General features: G+C 41.0%; 2 protein-coding genes across 7 annotated transcripts in view; one reads left to right on the forward strand and one right to left on the reverse strand.

The window, feature by feature from the left end:
- The window catches only part of mrpl11 (mitochondrial ribosomal protein L11), a 93,597-nt gene that overhangs the window by 22,434 nt on the left and 49,442 nt on the right, over positions 1 to 21,721 (reverse strand). The window lies entirely within an intron of this gene.
- tmem265 (transmembrane protein 265) lies at positions 6,030 to 21,181 on the forward strand. 2 transcript variants are annotated; one of them, XM_077609835.1, is made up of 2 exons: positions 6,030 to 6,212; positions 20,081 to 21,181. In XM_077609835.1, the coding sequence occupies exon 2, from the start codon at positions 20,083 to 20,085 to the stop codon at positions 21,085 to 21,087; it is 1,005 nt and encodes a 334-aa protein (XP_077465961.1). In that variant the 5' UTR covers positions 6,030 to 6,212; positions 20,081 to 20,082; the 3' UTR covers positions 21,088 to 21,181. The 2 variants fall into 2 exon arrangements, with proteins under 2 accessions (XP_077465961.1, XP_077465960.1); XM_077609834.1 differs by lacking the exon at positions 6,030 to 6,212 and adding an exon at positions 8,288 to 8,755.

Consider the following 21,721-nt stretch of genomic DNA (forward strand, 5'->3'; position numbering starts at 1 on the left):
AAATGCCCAGTCCATCACTGTTAATGGTAGTGAATGAGTTAAAAGGTAGCAGACACTCCAATAAAGAAGATTTCAAGGTTGCCTCTTGCGCTCCTTATCGCATCTGTGGAAAAACAGGGCGGCCGGTCGCGCCGCGTTCAAGCGTCTAATCATTTGTGAGCCTCGGCCGCCTGATAAATCCTCCACGCGTGACTGAGCCCAGCGGTGAGATCTTGGGGAGAAAAAGGGCTGCAAACCATCATAGGAAGCCAGGCTGGCCGTAATGGAGGCTTGACAAGGACAACGAGGTTTCAGCCACCTGACTTGATGACCTTTAACGTCAATCTCGTCAAGATGTCCTTAATGTAACGTTATAGAGTAATTGTTCGAGCATTTGGAGCTCTCGTGTCGCCGTCTTTAATTCCTCAAAATTACAGTGAGAATTACACACACATAATATATATATCCATGTTGAAATTAATTGAATTGAATGCTTTTTGTATGTATATACATGTGTGTATGGGTATATATGTGTATATACGTGTATGTGTATGTGTATATACATGTGTGTATGGGTATATATGTGTATATACGTGTATGTGTATGTGTATATACATGTGTGTATGGGTATATATGTGTATATACGCGTATGTGTATATACATGTGTGTATGGGTATATATGTGTATATACGTGTATGTGTATATACATGTGTCTGTGTATATACGTGTATGTGTATATACGTGTGTGTGTGTATATACGTATGTGTGTATATACATGTGTGTATTTGTATATACATGTGTGCATGTGTATATACGTGTATGTACGTATGTAAATGTATATATATATGCGTAAATGTATACATATATATATATATATATATATATATATATATATATATATGTGTGTGTATATATGTATATATATATATACACACATATCCATTGGCTGGGTGCATCTCTATGATGCCAACTCCAAGGTTAGTGCGCTGTAGACGGATGCGAGAGCTGGCCTGAGCAAGATAGGCGCCACGTTTTGATAGAGTCTAATGCGAGGTATATCATTACATAATTGCTGAGCTTTGTCAGAGGCCTAAATAAAAGGAAGCCCGTGGAAGGTTAACTCCTTGAAAAGTAGATCTTGGAGCATAAGCGTTTGAACACCCCTGGTCTAAGTACTTGGCAGCAGTCTGATGACCGAGCCAATCAGGAGAAAGAGCGGCAGATGTTGGCTAGGAAGCAACTATCTTTTTAAATCCAAAGTCAGAGAAATCAGTAATTGTAATTATTTGAAGTTTTGTCAGAAATACACTAAATTTTACAAATTAAAAGATGAGGAAAGAATGTTCTGAAGAGCAGGAAATGTCTTCCCTCTTTACCGGCGACCAAAAGACAGGCGACCAAAAGACGGCGACCAAAAGACCGGTGACCAAAAGACCGGCGACCAAAAGACAGCGACCAAAAGCCCGGCGACCAAAAGACCGGCGACCAATCAACCGCACACAATATTTTATAGTTCAAGAAATAATTAAATTTCCTCATTAAATGAAGACCAGGGAATGTCACCAAACACATTTTGTTGACGCGAAACATTGTACAGACGCTCCCCTACTTACGAACGCAATTGGTTCCGAGCGATTGTTCATAAGTTGAATTTGTTTGTAAGTTGATTCAGTGCTATATTTTGTATTATAATTTATGTTTAAGGCCGATATAAGTATATTGAAGGTTTATATAAGTGCATTTGTATGTTTAAGGCTTGTATAAGTAACACGCATTGGTCTGTACTGAAAAAAACATTTAATAAAATGGAGAGAATATGTACAGTACTGTAGAGAGAGAGAGATTTATGTATTAGAAACTGGCCAAAAGAAGCGACCTAATGACGATTGCACAGTTTTCTTCTTTTTTTCATCATAAATGATGCGGTAGCACTGTATGGCATCATTCAATTGATTTGCAAACTTTGTGCAACGTTCAATATTTGGGTCCTGCTGCTCGATCTTTCTGTTTATAAATGGTACTGACGGTCGAACGATGTGCAACGCTCACCACTCTCACGCGCATCAAGCTTCGTTATTATTGCCACTCGTTTCAAATGAAATGGCTTGCCTCTTCCTTGCAACTCCCTCAATAGAAGCCTTTAGCTTTTTACCAACCATATTCAATATTGGATGCATGAGATATTTAATTATACAAATGAAAAAGGTTCTTTGCACACTGGAGATACATTCACGCACTTCCGCATTGCAACGAAGAAGAAGGTAGATGCTGGGTGAGCTGAGCTCTCACAGCGCCAGGCGTCGGTATTAGCGGCGGAAAGAAGTACTACTCCAAAAAAGGCGCGAAATACAAAATTGGACTTGCGAACATTTTTGGACTTAAACGCAATTTGCAGACATGTTCGGATGTACCGTTGTTCGTAAGTTGAATGTTCGTAAGTAGGGGAGCGTCTGTATTTACTCTTCCACGAGCCAATAGGAGAACCTGCAAATGCCCCAAAATTAGTAATAGGAAGTGACCGAAAATACAGAGGAAGCGACCCATGGTTGAGCAAAGCAATTCAATGCAATTTCTTCCTTAAAAATGACAGCTGCACTTTGGTGGGGTTGACTGTATTTGATTGGCTCATTTGGGTCAATTCCCCCCAGTCTTTTCTTGACACTTGCCCCAGTGTTAATGTGATTGGCCTTTCAGCTTCAGAAAGTGTTTTTAACAAGACGAAGCACTCAAGTGGCACGGTGTTCGGGAGGCTTTTCAAAGGGTGACCCGATGAGAGTGGTCGGTTGGCGTAAACATTTGATCAATTAACGGCAAGGCGGCGAGCTTGTGTTTACGCGCGAATGGCGCCTCCTCGTTCGGTGCTGACAGGGCAATCTGTCGCGAGCGAGCGTTAAACCAGCGAAAGGGAAACGATTGCCCCGCGTGGTCTCAGGTGCGTTCAAGTCGACTGAACGGTGATAAAAATTGCCTAAGAGATAGGGTGGATGACAAGGAGATGGGAGAGAAAAGGTCGGGGGACGGATGACTTGTGCCTATGGAAGCGTAGTAAACATGGAGATAAAGGGCCCACACGTGCAGCGAGTAGTAGGATAGTAGTATTGGGATAAATAGCCGCTGGCGGAACTAGACGGGGTAATAATTGCCCTGCAGGGCCTGCACCACTCGGGCCAACTTCATTAAAGCTTTCTGTGTGAAACACTCATTAATTATCTTTCATTGCCAATGTTTGTATTTTTTTCTGCACCCGACAGCAAACCAACTATAAAGGACCGAAGGTACCAAAATTTAAAATGTTTAATGATCAAATAATGATGATTTTGATTGCCGTTTGTTGTCACAGAGTTCTAAGAGAGTTTTTTGACTATGTTTTAAGCCACTTTATTGTTTATTTTGGGCCTCACAAATGGTAAATTCGTTGCATTCATAATTACAAGTTGGTAAGTTGTGTCTTAGGAGTGTGTGTGTTCGTATGTTTTGTCAGTTGTCTAACGTATGCCCCCTCCTCTCTTATCTATGCCCTTCAACAACAATAGACAATGATTTTGCATGTGTTTTAACACCACAATAAATAATGTTCTTGATTTTTCCTCTTTTTGTGTTTCTTAAATCTTTCATACACAATTGTTACACTATGAACATTTTTTGCAAGAGTTTACTTGGCAGTATATGGAGGACAAGTTGGAACAATTTCGAGAATTTACATGTAAAATGAGTCTCTATCACTTCAAATCTATGTTTACGAAATCTCTTCTGAAACAAATTAATTCCGTAAGTAGAGTTTTCGCTGTGTATGAACTTGATAAAATATCGGGCAATAGATAAAAGCACTTTGCTCCTGTATTTGTCTTTTGACATTGCGAGTCCATGAACACGACAAAACACATTCAAATGAGGAGGCGGTTTATGTGTGTAGAACAACACAGCTATTATTGGTCAATCTGCATGCCAGCACAACAGTTGGCTACTTAATGTCGTCTGTACAGACCAAGGAAAACAAAAAGTGCAGAAGGGGGTAACGAGCTAGTCATCACCAAATCCAATGAGTAGATAAATCATAAATGTTATCAGCCAATTTCTGACAATTTTTTTTACTTCAGCCAAAATAGATACAAATCACATTCACCTCCTTGCAAAACAGGTTTTCAACTCAAACCTGTAAAAAAATCCTTTTTTTTTCGAAAAGAATTTAGAAAGAAATTGCCCCCAAATTAATAGAACACTTTAAATGCACTAAAAATCTACAGGAAGTGACCCAAACTGTAGAGAAAGTGACACAGTAGTGCCCCAAATCAACAGAAAGAGGTAAATGAGAAGGAACAGACCTGGAAATGGCCTAAATTCAATGGAGAATTATCGCCAAATGCCCAGAACTATAAAGGCAGTGACCCACAAATGCACTAAAATCATCAGGAAGTGAGCCAAAATGTACAGAAAGTGGCACAGTAATGTTCCTTAATTCAACAGGAAATGATCTTGTGATGACCAAAAATGTACAGGAAGTGAGCCACAATTGCTTTCCACTGACGATAGTCTAGCCATGAATGCTTATTTTCCTATATACCGCATTAGATGTCCAATCCCTTTGGACTGAGGAGATCTGTAATGTCCCATTGTTTTCTTTTACAAACCATTGCATGCAAACACTAATCTAAGTAGCAAGTGAACCAAAATAGACATTCACTAATTCATTCATTTTCAGTACCACTTATCCTAAAGGAGGCCTGGGGAGACCATGCAAACTCCATACAGGAAGGACTTACCGTATTTACTCACATAAAAGCCGCTTTTGTCGGACAAAAAAATGATGAATGAATTGAGGGTACGGCTTATATGCACAAAAAAACACGACATGCACAAAACTGCAAGTGGACGATGATGACGTCATGACGCAATGGCGCTGTGACATCGTGACGCAAGCAAATGCGGCCGATACAGTCATTTATTTCAAAATGGAGAAAAGATAAACAGATAAAACGCTAAACATTTATTTTGACGTCTATGAATAAAATTCAAGAAAAAACGTACTGATCTTGCATAAAACGTGAAAAAACTCACGTTTCCGTCACTGTTCGCTCAGGGCACAGCCATCTAACCTAGGTCCCGGGGCAGCCATCTTACCTAGGGCGCTGCCGTCTAAACCTAGTTAAACGTCCTCTGACTGGCCAGACGCGAGTAGCCTTGATTCTGACATAAAACAAAATTTCACTTTGATTTTTTTCATTTTATTTCTTGTTTGAAAGTGACAACTATTGGAGTAATATGAACCATCGAAAGAATTGAGATATTTTGACATTACAAGCAATAAGGCTGCCACAATATCTTAAATGTCTGGTAAGAAAATTGTAATTTCTGTAATTAGAAAGCAGCAGGTTCTCATCAAGATAGACTTATTTCTTTTTTTCAAATTGAATAATTTGATATTTTGCATTTACAAAAACAGGCATATTAACTTCCTTATGATATTGACCCCAATAATGTGCTTTTTATTCATACAGTATCTCAGAAATGCCACTTGTAATGATTTTTCTTAGGATTTCCCTTCAAAGTAACACATTTGTACTCCCTATTAAAACCATGAATATGGAGGTGAAAATTGGGAACCAGGGGGCGGCTTATACGCGAGAAATTGTAAAATTCAAAAACTTTCAGGCAATTTTAAGGGTGCGGCTTATATGCGCGGGCAGCTAATATGCTAGTAAATACGGTAAACCACTGGGAATTGAACCCTCAATCTAGGTACTATGAGGCAGATGTTCTAACCACTGGGCCGCTCAAAATAGGCACTGACCTAAAAAGTAATCACTGCCAGGAGGCATTATAAAGACTGAAGGATTATGTTTCATTGCCAATGACGGCGCTAGATGTCTGATCCATTGAGAATAGGAGGGATGGATGAGTGAACGTTTGCCACTGCCAGTCAAAATGGATCGTATGTCTGCTGCTGTCAATGGCAACCAACGTGTCAAAAACATATGGAGTCTTGCCCAACATCCCAGCGACTCTTTGCCAGACTATAATCCATCTGATAGGCTCTTGCTAACACTGTGAGTGCGATGCCAACTGGAAAGAAACAACTGACAGCGTCATGCACAGCACAAAAGAAAATCCAGTTCACTCCAGACAATGCATTTTACTTAATTTTCCATTCTGGAATTTGCACCTCGGTCTGGAAAAACAGGAGAAAACACTCTGAGCGCCAATCTCCAGTCAACTGCAATGAAGCTGCTGAACAGGTAAGCAGACGGACAGCTACGCCTGTGGCAAATCATTAAAACGACCAAGCCATTACACAGCCTGATGGTTTTTTTCTTTTTTAAATATTTAACGCCTGACTGTTACATTAAAGCCAACTGTGGCTTGAAGCGTTGTGCACAAAGGACGTGCAACAACGTGCTATGGCCAAAAGGCAGCTAAATATTCCATTTTCAATTCACTTAGTTCTCCCGCACAGCAGTCGGGGCACATGATTCATCCAGTAAAGAAAATCTTGGTTTGAATATTTTTAGATAAGAAATCATTAGTTTTTCTATCATTACTCTTGCTTTTAAAGTGGAGATTTGTAAATTTCAGATATTTAGCATTCAGCAGAGCCAATGCTTATTTTGAAAGGTGATTTTGAGCTAAAATCTTCTTAGAATCATGTTCTTCGGAACATTCTTCCTGCTCTGATGCACTTTAAATTTCGTATTCCGACGAATCTCGACTACCGTTTTTCATTAAGTCTCCTTCTGCCGAGATCCTTGCCTTTGATTACATCATTGGTTTCAACTATGCAGAAGCAAACGGTTACCAAAGTTGTTGTTTTCTTTTTTTGCACATTTGTTTTCCCCTCAAGTCACATTGATGAAGTTCAGGTCTTGAGTAGAAATCCTGATTTCACAAAACAAATTCCCAAACCAACAAGACTGACATTTCAAAGAGTTTAAACCGAAGCAAGAAACGTTGACCGTATGGGGCCAAAAATCTGAAGCCTTGAGGCAAACGCAGCGAGCGCCTGTCCGCCCTTTTAAAACACTGGGCTTAATTCTGCCCATCTGGCAGGGAAGGTCTCAGAGCTGCAGTCCAAGTACATGGTGTGAAGTCAGATTGCAGCCAGTCAAGAGGAGGAAGTCTAATTAAACTTGTATCATCTGCATCCTTCTCACTGTAAATGCAGCTACGGGTGAGCATCATCTCTCGCTCCAGTTGTTCGCCCATCTCAATTTAAGATTGGGAGCTTTTCTCTTCAAGGAAGCAACAAAACAGCACATGCAACTCACTTAAAGGGAAGCACAAAAAGCTGCCACCAACAATTATGTTGAAAGCCGGCCAATCTTCAGTGATTATTTTTGTCCCTCATGAGCTCGTATAAATTCCATGTTGTTTATTGTTACGTTAAAATGGTATTGATATTTTAACTGAAATGTGGATTGGAAACAACAAGGCGAGAAATAAATGGATGATTATTTTTATATAATTACGTTCCATAATTTATGACCAAGGAACAAGCTGAAAGTGGTGGTGGTGGTGGTAGTAGTAGACAAACTGTGTGATTGTTCTCCAATTCCTGTCAAAATGGATTTAACTAATTATCAGTAATTGACAGGCTGAGACATTCAGTTCACTTTGAATGGGAGGCTGCCATTTGAAATGAATTGGAGGTTTATTGCTGTCAATGGCACTTGAAGAGGAGCATTCACAACCAACCAACAACAACAACTCATAGTTTACATAGTAAGTTAAATGTTACTATGATTAACTTTAGTGTTGAATATAATTCTGTCCGTACCGTTAATTATATTATTTTTATTTGTATGCATCCAAAATACAATATTATCAATCATCCATCCATATAGAAATAAGTAGTATTTTTCAAATAAACAAAATGGCCAAAAATAGTCACTTGTCATATAAAGGTTTGATAGTATTTTTTATATAAAAAAATTGGAGAAAAAAATAGTTATCTAATGTTATATATTTTAAAATGATTTGTTACATAAAAAAGGTTACTTTAATATCATTTATTAATCAATTAATGTATGCATTCATTTAATTTATTTACTTATGATAAAAGCATGGCAAATAATGCTACAACTGTAAATATCTATTTGCTTAATTTAAACAATGAAGTAAAAAATACAATAATAATAAAAAAAACAGGCGGCCGTAGTTGAATTTTAACTTGTATTGGGAGATTTTGGAAGCATTTCATAACAAATCTGGTAAACCGACGACAAACCTTGGTGTGTGTCAGTCAATAAAAAACATTCCATGAGCTTTCCATACAATGTGTCAACTTGCCCCAGCTGAGGTTTGGAGGGAGAGAAGAAAAGAAAAGAGGAGAAGAGGAGGGGGAAGGAATCTGGTGGGAGGTCCTCCGTGGTGGCGCACGTACCCCGCTTACAAATGAACGCCGTGCTGGGGCCGAAGTCGCACGCTGGCTACGCTACTTTCTTCCTTTTTTTGTGTCTTTTATTCGGAGGCGTTGCGCATCGCCGCCTTCATTCACTCTTCCCGCTCTGCTCCCGGCGCACCTCGCTCCTGCCGAGCGGCACTGCGGCGCCGCCAACGGATCGCCGCTCCTCGCGGAACCGAGCAGGATAAGCGTCGGGAAGATGCCGCTTTGACTCGTCTTCTCACTGCCGTCCTAAAACCTCCGTTGTTGGGCTTATCGGGTGCCGTGAAAAAAAGAGCGACTTTACCAGTGGCGGACGGCGTCCGGACTCCGAGGACGAGCTGCTGTTCGCCATAAATAAAGCCCGGAGCATCGGAGGGAGCGCTAATACGAATGCTTCGGGTAATTCCATCTTTTTCCTACTTTACTATCAGACGCCGCAGCGTCGCGTTCAAGCGACAGGACGCTTGCGAAACAGGTGTCACTAATAGATTGGAGGATTTGCAATTCGCGATTTATCAACAGAAGAATCGACTCATCGACAGCTGTTTTGAAAGTCGAAGAATCGCTTTAAGGGTCATTAAGCCATTAAGGGTGAAAGATGAGCCAGAGATGCTCGCGAAATGAACTGTTTTTATTTTCCATTCACAGTAACTTTGTCAAATGACAATTTACAAAACTGAAACTAAGGAACCATATTAACAACCACCCTACTATTCTAATGGCGTTTATGCTTTTTTCCAGAGATGGACCAGTTGCCTGCTATTGTCGGCGATTATATGTCAAATGTATTTTGACTTGGAGGGTCCAAGACATTTAAAAAACAAACTAACTAAAAACGGCAAATATCTTTGTTCAAAAATATTCTTTTTCATGTTAGTTGTATCCTTTAAAAAGTAAATATGTAAATTAAACAATAAAAATTCAATGTTTTGTTTATCAATATAAAAAGAACAAAAAATTAAAAATATTAAAATATTCACTATTTTATGTTTCTGAGTTTAAAAAACAAAACAAAAAGGGAAAACCAGTAAAAAAATTTTTACAGTATTGTAATTTAGTTTTTAATTGTCATGAAGTGGAAGAAAACCTAATAAACCTATTTTCTTTTGTATATATTTAAACATTTTACTTTCTCAAAAAACTATTACAAATATAAAACAAAAAGTAAAAGAATATTACATGCCTTTTTAAATATTATAAAAGTATAGTTTTATTTATAAAAGTAAAAAAGAGGGTAGTACCGTATTTACTCGCATAAGCCGCCCGTGCGTATAAGCCGCACCCTGAAAGTTGCCTTGAAATTTTTTAATCTTAAATTTCTTGCCTAAAAGACGCCCCCTGATTCCCAATTTTCACCTCCATATTATTGGTTTTAATAGGGAGTACAAATGTGTTACTTTGAAGGGAAAATCTTAAGAATTTTTTTCTGAGATACTGTATGAATCAAAAGCACATTATTAGGGTAGATATCATAAGGAAGTTAATATGCCTCTCTTTGTAAATGCAAAATATCAAATTATTCAATTTGAAAAAAGAAACAAGTCTATCTTGATGAGAACCTGATGCTTTCTAATTACAGAAATTACAATTTTCTTACCAGAAGTTTAAGATGTTGTGGCAGCCATATTGCTTCTAATGTCAAAATATCTCAATTCTTTCGATGGTTCATATTACTCAAATAGTTGTCACTTTCGAACAAGAAATCAAATTTAAAAAAATCAAGGTGGAATTTTGTTTTATTTCAAAATCAAGGCTACTTGCGTCTGGCGAAAAAAATGTACATGGCCGTGCCCCGAGCGAGCAGTGACGGGAACGTTTTGCATTTTATGCAAGATAAATATTTTTCATGAATTTCATTCATAGACGTCAAAATACATTTTGTTTAGCGTTTTATCTGTTTATCTTTTCCCTATTTTGAAATAAATGACCGTATCGGCATTTGCTTGCGTTGTGACGTCACGGCGCACGCATGGGCGCCATTTTGTCGTGACGTCATCGTGTCAAGGCGCCGTCAAATTGCAGTTTTTTCAGTCGTGTTTTTATGCGCATATAAGCCGTACCCTTGATTCAGTCATCATTTTTTTGTCCGACAATAGCGAGTCAAATATGAGTAAATCCGGTATATATTCTATAATTCTTTCATTAAAGCAGACTATTATGATAACAATATAAATAAGGAATTTGTAAACATGGCGGCCCGGTGGATTGAGTGGTTAGCACGTCGGCCACACAGCTCTGGGGTCCTGGGTTCAAATCAAGGTCAGTCCACCTGTGTGGAATTTGCATTTGCATGTTCTCCCAGGGCCTGCGTGGGTTTTCTCCAGGTACTCCATATTTCCTCCCACATTCCAAAGGCATGCATGGTAGGCTAATTGGACACTCTAAATTGGCCTTAGGTATGGGTGTGAGCGCGAATGATTGTCCGTCTGCTTGTGCCCTGGGATCGGCTGGCCACCGATACAGGGTGTCAGGGTGCCTCTGGCCTGAAGTCAGCTGGGATAGGCTCCAGCACCCCCCGCGACCCTAGTGAGGATGAAGCGGTTCAGAAAATGAATGAAATAATTTCCAAACATCTCCTTTTCTTTTGTAAAACAAATATGTTATAGGATTAATATTAAACATTTCGCATTGCATTGCTTTTACTCCCATTGGACATTTTCAGGGTTCATGTTTTGATATAACAACTAACTCTTATATGAGCCAATGAGTTTCTTGATGGATAAAATAATTTGTGATATTTAATCAAATATCAAAATAATCCTTTTCTCATAAAGAATTAACGGCTTCACGCATCATCATGCAAAGATTGATTGACTAATGCGAGGCATTGCGGATTAGCGCACACACCCACTCAAATGAGGGTGCCCCGAATAATCACCTGGAAAATCATTACGTGGCCCTTGAATGCCCTTTACTTTTTATTACATTAAAAAATCTTGGAAATTCATTCATTCATTTTCCGTACGGTTTATCCTCACAAGGGTTGAGGGGGTGCTGGAGCTTATCCCAGCCAACGTGGGCAGTAGGTAGGGGACACCCTGAATTGGTGGCCGGTCCATTGCAGAGCACAAGTAGACAAACAACCATTCACGCTCACACTCAATGCATAGGAATAATTTAAAATGCTGTAACCAGCCTACCATGCTTGTCTTTGGGCTATTGAAGGAAAGTGGAACACCCGGAGATGGGGAAGGAAAGGATTTTAGGGTATTTATTTGTCTCTTTCTGTTAATTTTTGGTCACTTAGTAATTATTTTAGGGCATTCCCTGGTCAACCTCTTGCTCATTTTGCGTCACTTTATAATTTGGAGCATTAGAAATAAATACAATACATTACAAATACAAACTCTTGGACACTAAACATTAATCAACATTAAAGTGATGACAATAAGATATAAGAATAAAGTCTATTGCTGTCAGCAATGAGGGCTTTGTAGAGATGAACAGTAGTAGTAATAAGACATAAAAAGCAACTGAAAATGCAGTGTCAGCACTCATGTTCTTCTCTTTAGTAGGCCCTCCTAGAAACGATTAGAATGCAATGACATGAGAAAAGAAATGGGTGTTGAGAAGATGGCAGCTTTTTTTCGACTGCAACATGTGAGATTGTTTTATGGTCTGCCCGAGTGGTTATCAGTGCGTGCCGTTGTTGTCATGTGTATTTCTCTTTTGAGGAAAAAGCAATACCATTTTTTGCCATCGTGTTCGTAATTAAACTTCCGCAAAGGCTCCGCCCATACTTAAACTATTGTTGTTCCGTCAAGCTTTGTGACTTCGACGGTACAATCTATTCCAGGGAAGCGCATACCAGAGTATGTAAGTGATTTGTCTTGGCGCAAAACCAAAGTAATATCATCCAGCCCGAGGCAGAAGGGTTTGCAGTAGAGGGTTACATTCACAATATAAATATTAGTTACAAAGGGGAAAGACACTACAGGCATCACAGCAAAAGCTTTGATGATGTGGGTCACAAGCTAAATCTGAGAAACCGAATGAACTGTATTTTAGATGTGACCAGTGCCGCATCGTGGATCAGTCATGTTCTTGCAATGTAAGTTACATTTTATATATTTGACTAATATTTGTCAAACAGGAGGATTACTGTTAGGTTAGTAACTTAGCTAAACCTTATGCATCAAAGGTAAATATGCTGCTCTCAGTGATAGAGTCTAGCCAGAGTTGGTCAATATGTTCTTATTAAAGTAGCAGAGAGATAAGATTGCATGAGGCAATAGGATTATAGAGTTCCCTCGAATATCGTGACCTCACCTATCGCGAATTCACTGCTTCGCAATTTTTTTCTGCGAAAAAGGTAAGACCAGAAGACAGATGAAAATGGCGGCGAAAAGTGGCGGAAGTCTGGGCACCGCCTCTTCTTCTGCGCTAAAATGGGGTGGGATGCGGGAGACGGAGCAACATGGAAGTTCAGATTTCATCAAAGTCCAGGCAGTGGGCTGACGTCATTGGCAGAAAATTGTGTTTTTAAGTAGTTTTAGTACCTGACCCGTGTACAGTAATCCCTCGAATATCGCAGACAATGGACCCATGGCCACAAGAAGACAAAGGATTTGGATTAAAACTCCCATTTACCTGTTTTTGGGATTTATATCAAGCGGAGAGGAACTATTTTCACTGTTAAGTACAGTATTTAGATTTTTATATATACATTATATTTAGATATTACAATAGTCTTTTGACATGCTCTAATATCTAATAAATATACGCTTTTTTATAATTGTACTATTGTAGTTGTATATCTGTATAGGCGCGAAAACATGTATTGTGGTAGTTATAATGGGGGTTATCCTACGCGGTTTTTCGTTTATCACGGCCATGTCTGGTCTACATTAACCGTGATATTCGAGGGATTACTGTACTGTCTTTTGGGTGATTTTTGACAACTTCTGAGCTGCTCCTTGAACTTGTTAAACACTTGTACAGCCAGCATAGGGTTGGAAAAAACCCAGTGTAGCGTGTCCATTCACAAAATGCTCAAAGAAAAATATACATGTTTAAGACACCTATTACCTTTGATTCAAGATGTTGTCAGGTTTTGATCTCTGAGCTAATGGAGAGATGCTGTTGAAGTGATTTTTATCATTTCCTCCGGCGGGTCAATAAAAACTGGAGTTGGCCTGTGGGCCGTACTCCATGTCTCTTGCGTACCCGTGAGTTTGAAAACAGAGGGACGGTAGCGTGACGGAAACTCGGTCAATGTCTGGCAAATAATGTCAAAGTGAGAGCCCAATCGTGCCCCCGCACACTTGCCTACATGCTATTACTCAAGCTTAAAGTGAAATTGCTTGCCTCACCTTGTCAACGGGGGAGAAGGGGAGGGAAGGGTGGCTGATAAATTGGCCCCTGATTGATGAGCACAGGCAGGGAGGGGGAAAAATGAGGGGCACTTCGACACACTCTCAAAACTATAAATTATACGCAATCAAAACACAAACAGTCAAATATTTTTTGTCGCTAAATAATGGTAATAATAAAAGTTCCTGTTAAATATAGGGTATTTCCAGGTTACACACTGTAGATCAGTGGTCCCCAACCACCGGACGGTTGACCGGTATCGGTCTGCAAGCTACCTGGTGCCGGTAAAAAAATATTAATGTTTTTAATCTCTCCCTCATATCTAAAAATGGGAAAAGTTGTTCTAATAATAATAGTAAATAATTGCTATTATGCTTGGGACTTGTTTTTTTTTGGTGTCGTGGGTGTCGTTCCTGCACCGACCCCACCCCCACACAATTTTGTCTTAAGTTTTAAATTTTGCCATGTTGATTTAAGCGCATTTCTCGGTCACGTTTAGTTGATTTTCGGTAACCTTTCTTTGATTTGGGGTATCATTATGCTTTGGGGGCATTATTGGTTGTATTGCTGTACGTCACTTCCTGATAATTTGGGGGCACTTTGATGATTTTTTTTGTCTGAAATAATGACTAGTGATGTAGAGCAAATAAAAAATCATTTTTGTGTTCGTTGAATGTGCCATTTTGAAATGAATGGAGCTGGGTTTTGTGTTGGGAGGGAAATCCTACTCAATCATTTTGCGCGTTGTGTCATAAACATTGGGAATTACAACCTCTCTGAAATTTGTGCGGGAGGGCACAACATAATGGGGATTGAGCGTACTCAACAGCTACCAAACCCCACATGTATGACAACTGAAAAGGGCTGCAAATCATTGGCAATGAATGCTCCTCCAGCACTGTGTTCAGGAAAGGATACATTTGGATGATGAGACTGGAAAAAATGTTCATGTTGCTCCATTGTTACCATTAATATATGAGACATGTTTCCAGCAATGTTTGCAGACATAAAAATTTCTGCTCACTGTTTTCACATTCTTGTTGCTCAACATGACAACACGCTCGTGCTAACCATTTTGTTTTTACGCTTCTGTTCTGTGCAAGGAGTGAATGAGCAAAACCACAACAGTGATCGGACATTAGCTCGCAGGGAAGGGCTTTTCTTCAGCAGGCTGTCTCTGCTTGAGGACACCGGACAGGCACGCACATACATACAGAGTGACAAAAATTGTTCCAGAACAAAAGTTGTTACATAACCGAAAACCAGTGGTCCATAAAAGCGTTTTGTCTCGTCCTGGGCTCGACTTTATTGTTCTGTGTATATTTACGAGTACTGTTTCATCCTTAGTATGGTGTAGATCGCCAATCGCGCAAAGTCAGGTAGGATAGGCTCCAGCACCCCATGACCTTGACAAGGACAAGTGGTGTTGAAAATGAATGTTTGATATTTCTGATGAAGAAAATAAAATGGGGAAAAATACAGCTAAAATGAGAACGTCCTTTAATTAAAAAAACATGATAAATGAAAATTATATATATATATATATACACACATACACACACACTTATAGAAAAATAGACTATTTACTGTTTTTGTTTTCAAATTAAAGACATGAAACATCAAATTTTAATTTCCAATAATGATTTACTGACCATCAGAAAGGCTTTCATTTCATTGGTTGATTAATTTTGGCTGCCAAGTTTGGAGGGCCCCAAATGAAACCGTAACTATGACTTGGGCCGCGCCAAAAATGAGTTTCACGCCCTTGCTTTAAATGATTTAGAGGTGCTCAGAGATGATCAGGAATGAGAAAAAAAACAAGCTGCCAAAGTGATGGGCGCACGCATCTGTCCGCCCACCCGGCTCCGGAGACGATTAAAACCGTCTCTCTTTGATTCTTGTATCAGCCGCCCTCCACAAAAAGAGAGAAAAAGTCTGTGATATGCATCAACGCTGCCTGTGATGAATATATTCGCATCATCGCTGTGCAAGTCACTTTCTATCTACAGTTGTGCTTGCCTCCAACCCCTCCCATTGAGATTATTTATGAACTATTAACATCATGCAGTAACACTTTATTAGGCAGAGAGCCAAGAGGCTATTAATCTTTCACTTGACTCGTATGCTCATTTTCAGACGTGCTCGTGGTGCATCGTTTCAACTCCAAAGACTTTTTCACTTATCTTGTTGAACGATTGCTCCCAGGCCTCTCTGTCAAAATAGATTGATGTCTATAGCCTTCAATGGCATAATACTTGAAAATACCTTCCTAAACCCTTTGTTTCTTTATAATCTGATTCCGATCGTCTACTTAATAAATCAAAGAGGAAGGATTTGAAATTTGGACATTTTTGAAAGCGGCCCTCTGATGAAAAGGTTTGGACACATCTAGATGATACAGAAAAAAAAAATGGGCCACTTACTCTGACTCATTTTACTCTGCCAGGTCATATGAGGCCACTGCATATTGTAGATGATCCCTCGCTTGGGTCAATCCAGCTCGTACTGAGCGACTAAGGTTTTGCTATTATAGTGGCATCGATCCACACGGAGGGTTAACACCCCAGAGGCAGTCTGCGTTGCGGCATACTATGATAGCCAATGTTCATTGCTCATTCGGCAATCGATGGAGAGCTTTATTCTGTACTTGAGTTACGATTGGCAGCAAAAAAAAAGTATGTCGTACTGCTTTAATACGACTGTTGCTGGGGCAAGACGTCAGTGGCATGGAAACATGACCCTTCCCAGCCAGTTCTCACAGTTTAAATCCATTGGATATCTACGGTTGTCAAGAGCAGGGATTTAGTTAATCATGGGTCACTTCCTTCTTCATTTTAGGTTATTTGCGTGTAATTTCCAGTAGATTTTGGGGAGTGTGAAGAGTTGCTCGTCTTATTGTGCACTGCAATGGGCTGGCAACCAATTTAGGATGTTATAGTTAATAAAGGTCTAGGCCGTAAACCTTTATTAACTATATAAGTATGATACTTTTGTATGATGTATGTATGCATGCAAAAAGAAAAGAGAAATTTATTAACCCAATCAAATGAATAAGAAATGCGAACATATTTTTCAATGGGGTAGCTTTGTGAGTGAAAAACTGGCAAAATACACAAAAAGTAAGCATCAGGACCAAAATGGTTAACTTAAATATTTTTTTAATTCGATAGATATTTTTTAATTCTATTCTTTTTGTATAAAATACCTAGCTGATTCTTTCCCTTGTTTATATAACTCATATATGCTCCAAATTAATTTAGGTTTGAGTCAAATAATTAAAAAAAATAGAGTTAACCACAGCAAAAAGAAGCACATTTTTCCTTCTTTTGCCTCTGGGCCTTTTAGATTTGGCAGATGTCACGGATTAAAAGCACGTTTCTTCTCCTGCTGACAAATCTGTCCCTGGTGATGTGATTTTCACTTGCAAAATTTCTATAATTAGAATTCCCGTCCAATCTTATCCAATGTTCCTCTCTGCACAATTGCGCACTACTCTCGTTTTCTCCGCGCACAGCAACCATATGCAGCAACTAGAATTGTACAAAAAAAAAAAAAAAAAAAAAATTCTGTGCCATTTTGCAACACAACACAGGGAGTGGCAGCTTGTCATTGACAAGCGACAACAAACGGTAACTACGGATAAAACTATGACAAACACTGTCCAGCCAATGATATGATGCGGTTCATGTCATGTATTTACTTACGCTGCATGAGTAAATGCGCTTTGTGTTTTTCTGGTTAGCATATAGCTAACAACTCAGTGTAGCTGCTGCCAACCCTTTATCATGACGAAACGACCGGGCTGTGGTACAGTCGCTCAACATGTCAAAGGAAAAATGAAATGCGGTTCATTTAAGATGGAATAGCTGTCACAGTATGTGCAAATAGAAGAGCAAGCAGTGAAATTGGGTGAGAAAAGCCTCATCACATTATCTCATTTTTTAAAATTATGCCTTATTCTCATTAGGGGCACGGGGGGTGCTGGAAACAATGCCAGCTGTCTCTGGGCCAGAGGCGGGGGACACCCTAAATCAATGGCCAGCCGATCGCAGGGCAAAAGGGGTCGGACAACCATGCACTCTCACACCCATACCTAGGGGCAATTTAGAATGCCCAATCAGCCTACCATGCATGTTATTGGAATGTGGGAGGAAACCAGGGTACCCGGAGGAAACCCACGCAGGCCCTGAGAGAACATGCAAACTCCACACAGGTGGCCCGACCTGGACTTGAACCCAAGACCCCAGAGCTGTGAGGCTGACGCGCTAACCACTCGCCCCACCGAGCCGCCCGGGTGAGAAAGGTCTCCTCTGCAAAACATTCAGTGAAGCTAAAGTTGGAAGATGGTTTCCGATGGAAACATATTCGCTAGACTACCTCAAATGACACATTCATCAGAAAAGTCAATTGGATGAGAATAAGAAGTGAGAAGGACAGACGTGAAGAATACGGAAACATTTAAGTCATATTTGCGCATATTCTAGTGACATTTATTAAGAAGTTTTATTCATGGAAATTAATCATGAAATTTTATTATGACTAGATCAGTTATGGGTAGTAGACATGCAGCTATTTATGGCACTTCAGATGATGCTCAGAGAGGTCCTCAGTGTGCTCAGGAAGGTTGTCTGTATGCCCAGACATATGAAAAATTAGAGGGAACATTGATCTCATCTCAACTTCACCCGAACGTTTTGAAGCGATCGTTCCACCGAGAGGTGTTCTTATACAAGGAACTGTGCAATTTTAAAAGGACTGGCATTTTTGAAAATACCCTTTTATTTTAGGAAAGAGCAAAATCAGCAGCAAACCTACCGTATTTTCACACCTATAAAACGCACCGTTTGATAGGGCGCAGTCTCATTTGCGGCTATATTTTCAGTTTTTTTGTCAATACATTAGGCGCTTCTTCAGAAAAGGCACTAGCATGACACTAGGCCAGCGTATGTTATGCTATCCGCTAGCGTAAGTTAGGCTAGCCGCTAGCATGTTTTTCTAAAGACAGCACGAGCAAAACTAAGTTTGATAATGCTTTATTGAGGTAAAAGGTACACTCTGATATAAAGAGTTTGGCGTTCAACATGCTAGGCTCCACTGTCAGTCAGAGTTGTGTATTCCGGGGACTTGATTCCAGCTTTGGCGAAAGCTCGAACAACAGTGCTGGCCCACACTTGAGCCCAGTCATTCACAATCCATTCATTGTAACTCTCGACATGTATCACTCCCAAGCCTTTGATTCTCCTCGCAGTTATATCAGCATCAACAATTCATTCCAAATTGTCACTCACATAACTGGTGTGATGCTGCCTGCCCGGCCTACTATGTTGGCCATCTGTTCGATCCATGGGCTTCAGTCCATTTTCCAAGCGTTCACACCCGCATTGAGTTGTCGTTCATGTCAGGCATTTCCTCTGTATAGCTATAATATGCTGTTTCTTTGAGTATTGGGTGTTTTTGAGGGTTAAAAGCGCTGCGAGCACACGGAAGTCAAATGCCTTGCCACTCCTCTGGGATGTTTTGAATGGATTTACCGTAATGCTTGGAATGAGCGGGGAGGCTATTTTTAGGGTGAACTTCCGCTGGGTTGATCGAAATAAGTAGCGTGCCGGCAAGAAATAAAACCAGTCACTCAAGCGGTCAGGGCCATACAAAAATTGAATTTAGTGCACAGACAAGGTGCCCGGCCGATTGGCCGCATCGACCATTTTAGAGAAAATTTTAGACTTTTAGGTTCGCCCTATAGATGTGAAACAATGATAATTGTCTTTGTATGTGCGCTAGTGCTGACAAAGAGGGCTGCGAGGATTTCAATAAATAATAATAAGATTGAGAGGCAACTTTTTAGATTTTTTTTAAATCATTTATACATTTTAATGTGGCTTATAAAGATTGAAAAATAACACTGGGAAGAAAATATCTGCTTCAGAGATAAAAAGGAGACTAACTCACTGTGGTCACATGGGCTGGAAACTAAAGGATTTAAGTGCTGTTTGGCTTAAGTATTCAAGATATTTAGCCAGAGAGCAATAAGAAATAAAACTACAAATGTGCTGCCTGCTTTCCGCCATACCTCACTTCGTTTTATGATATTCCCCTTTATGATATTGTTTAGTTACAATTATCATTAACTATTATTAGCCCATGACAATTTATCCTTCGCGCGGACAGCAGAAATACAAATGTATAAATGCACCGGAAACACAAATGCAGGCCACCGAGGGATCAGGACTTTACGACATGTGCGCAGTTCGTCAAGGAAAACGCGGTCTCCCATTAGGCAAACCACTACTGCTTTTGACCACTGTCGTCACTAATATCACCCAAGACTGAAAGTAATCTATTATAATTATCCAGTGGCAGTACCAAGATATAATGTGTGATCTGTCCTAAATTGTAACACTGTGCTTGCAGGCATGGTGCTCACGCCCCAGGTGTGCGTATCCACCCTGGTGACGGTGAGCACGATGGCGGTGGTGGACCTCTACCTGCTGGAGCAAAGCATGCCAGGGATTCGGGGGCCCGGCGCCTGGCAGTGCGCCGCCGTCTTGCTGGGTGATGCCGGCTTCCTCCTGGCGCTGCGCTTTGTGTCGGCTGGGGTGGCGTCTGAGGCGCATTCGCCCCGCCGGGGCTTCGCCAACGCGCTCTGGTTCCTCTTCCTCTCGCTCCTCCAGCTCAAGCTCTTCTTCGTCTGTCACAACTACAGGCAGGAGCGGCGGCCGCCAGACCCACTTGCCGGGAGGATCCTGACGCTCCTGCTCTCTGTCTGTCTGCCCTCCCTCTTCCTCGTCCTCACTGGGGCCGACTACATGATGCCACTGCGGAGGAAACTGGAGGTGCGAGGGCACCTTCTGTGGGTCGTGGTGGACCTGCTGGACGTGCTGGACCTGCAGGCCGGGCTTTGGGAGGACCAAGCGGGTGCTCCGAAACCCGAGCAAAGTCTCCCTGTCTGGGCCGAGGGGTTGGTTTTCTTCTACTGTTACGCCCTTCTACTTTTGCTGCCGTGTGTGGCCCTCACAGAACTGGGGACTGCCAGCCTCCCTGAACAGAGGAGTCGCCGCAAAGAGGCTGTGTACCCTTGGCTCAGCTTGGTCACGGTCAACATCTTCACCGTGGGCCTGAGAGGCGCCGGCACGCTGTGGTACAAGGAGCCTCGGGTATCTGCTGTCTTCCTGGGGAAGAATCTTTTGGCGCTGGCAGTCAAGTTAAGCACGGCTCGCGATGGGCGAAACCGGGAATGCGGCCTGGGGGCCAGCGAGGCTTCACCCGCCGTCCAGCTGGAAGAAAGCACGCTGGCGGGTGGCGGATCAGAGCGAAGGGACAGTCAAACAGTGGTTCGCTTTCATGCGCCGAGCGGCTCAGGGAGCCCAGGGCGCACTGGGTCGCCTGTGGCACCCTCCTTCATCTCCCAGGAACTCTAGAGCAAAGTGTACAATCTATGTTCAATGAACCAACTTCACTCGCTGCCCAGTTTTAATTGTATTCAAATATAGTTGCTTCCTGGTCATATGTGGAGCTCCCGCCTCTTTCTCCTGATTGGCTCGTTCACCAGATGGTTGCAAAGTGGATAGACGCCTGAAGTTGTCCAAACTACAGCTCGAAGGCCAATTCCAACCCACTGCCCACTTTTTAAAGGCTCGAAGCAAAAAATGAACATGTGATTGAATATGGCTCATAGAAAAAGCTTCATTCAGTTTACTTTCTGTTGCATTTTTCAGCTTTAATACTAATGGAGCTAATCAGAACATCCCCGTTAGCTGTAGGGTCAAAACCTGACAACATATTGAAAGAAATGTCGAAAACTGTGTAAAATGTTTCCAGAAATGTCGAAAACTGTGTAAAATGTTTCCAGTAGTGCAAGTATAAGTGTAATCATTCATTTTCCGTACCGCTCATCTTCAAGGGTCACGGGGAGTGCTGGAGGCGATCCTAGCCGACTATTGGCATCAGGAGGAGGACACCCTGAATTGGTGGCTAGCCAATCGCAGGGCACAAGGAAACGGACAACCATTCATGCTCACACTGATACCGAGGGGCAGTGTTCTAACCGCCAAC

Source organism: Stigmatopora argus, chromosome 9 (assembly GCF_051989625.1).
Source record: "Stigmatopora argus isolate UIUO_Sarg chromosome 9, RoL_Sarg_1.0, whole genome shotgun sequence".
NCBI lineage: Eukaryota > Metazoa > Chordata > Actinopteri > Syngnathiformes > Syngnathidae > Stigmatopora > Stigmatopora argus.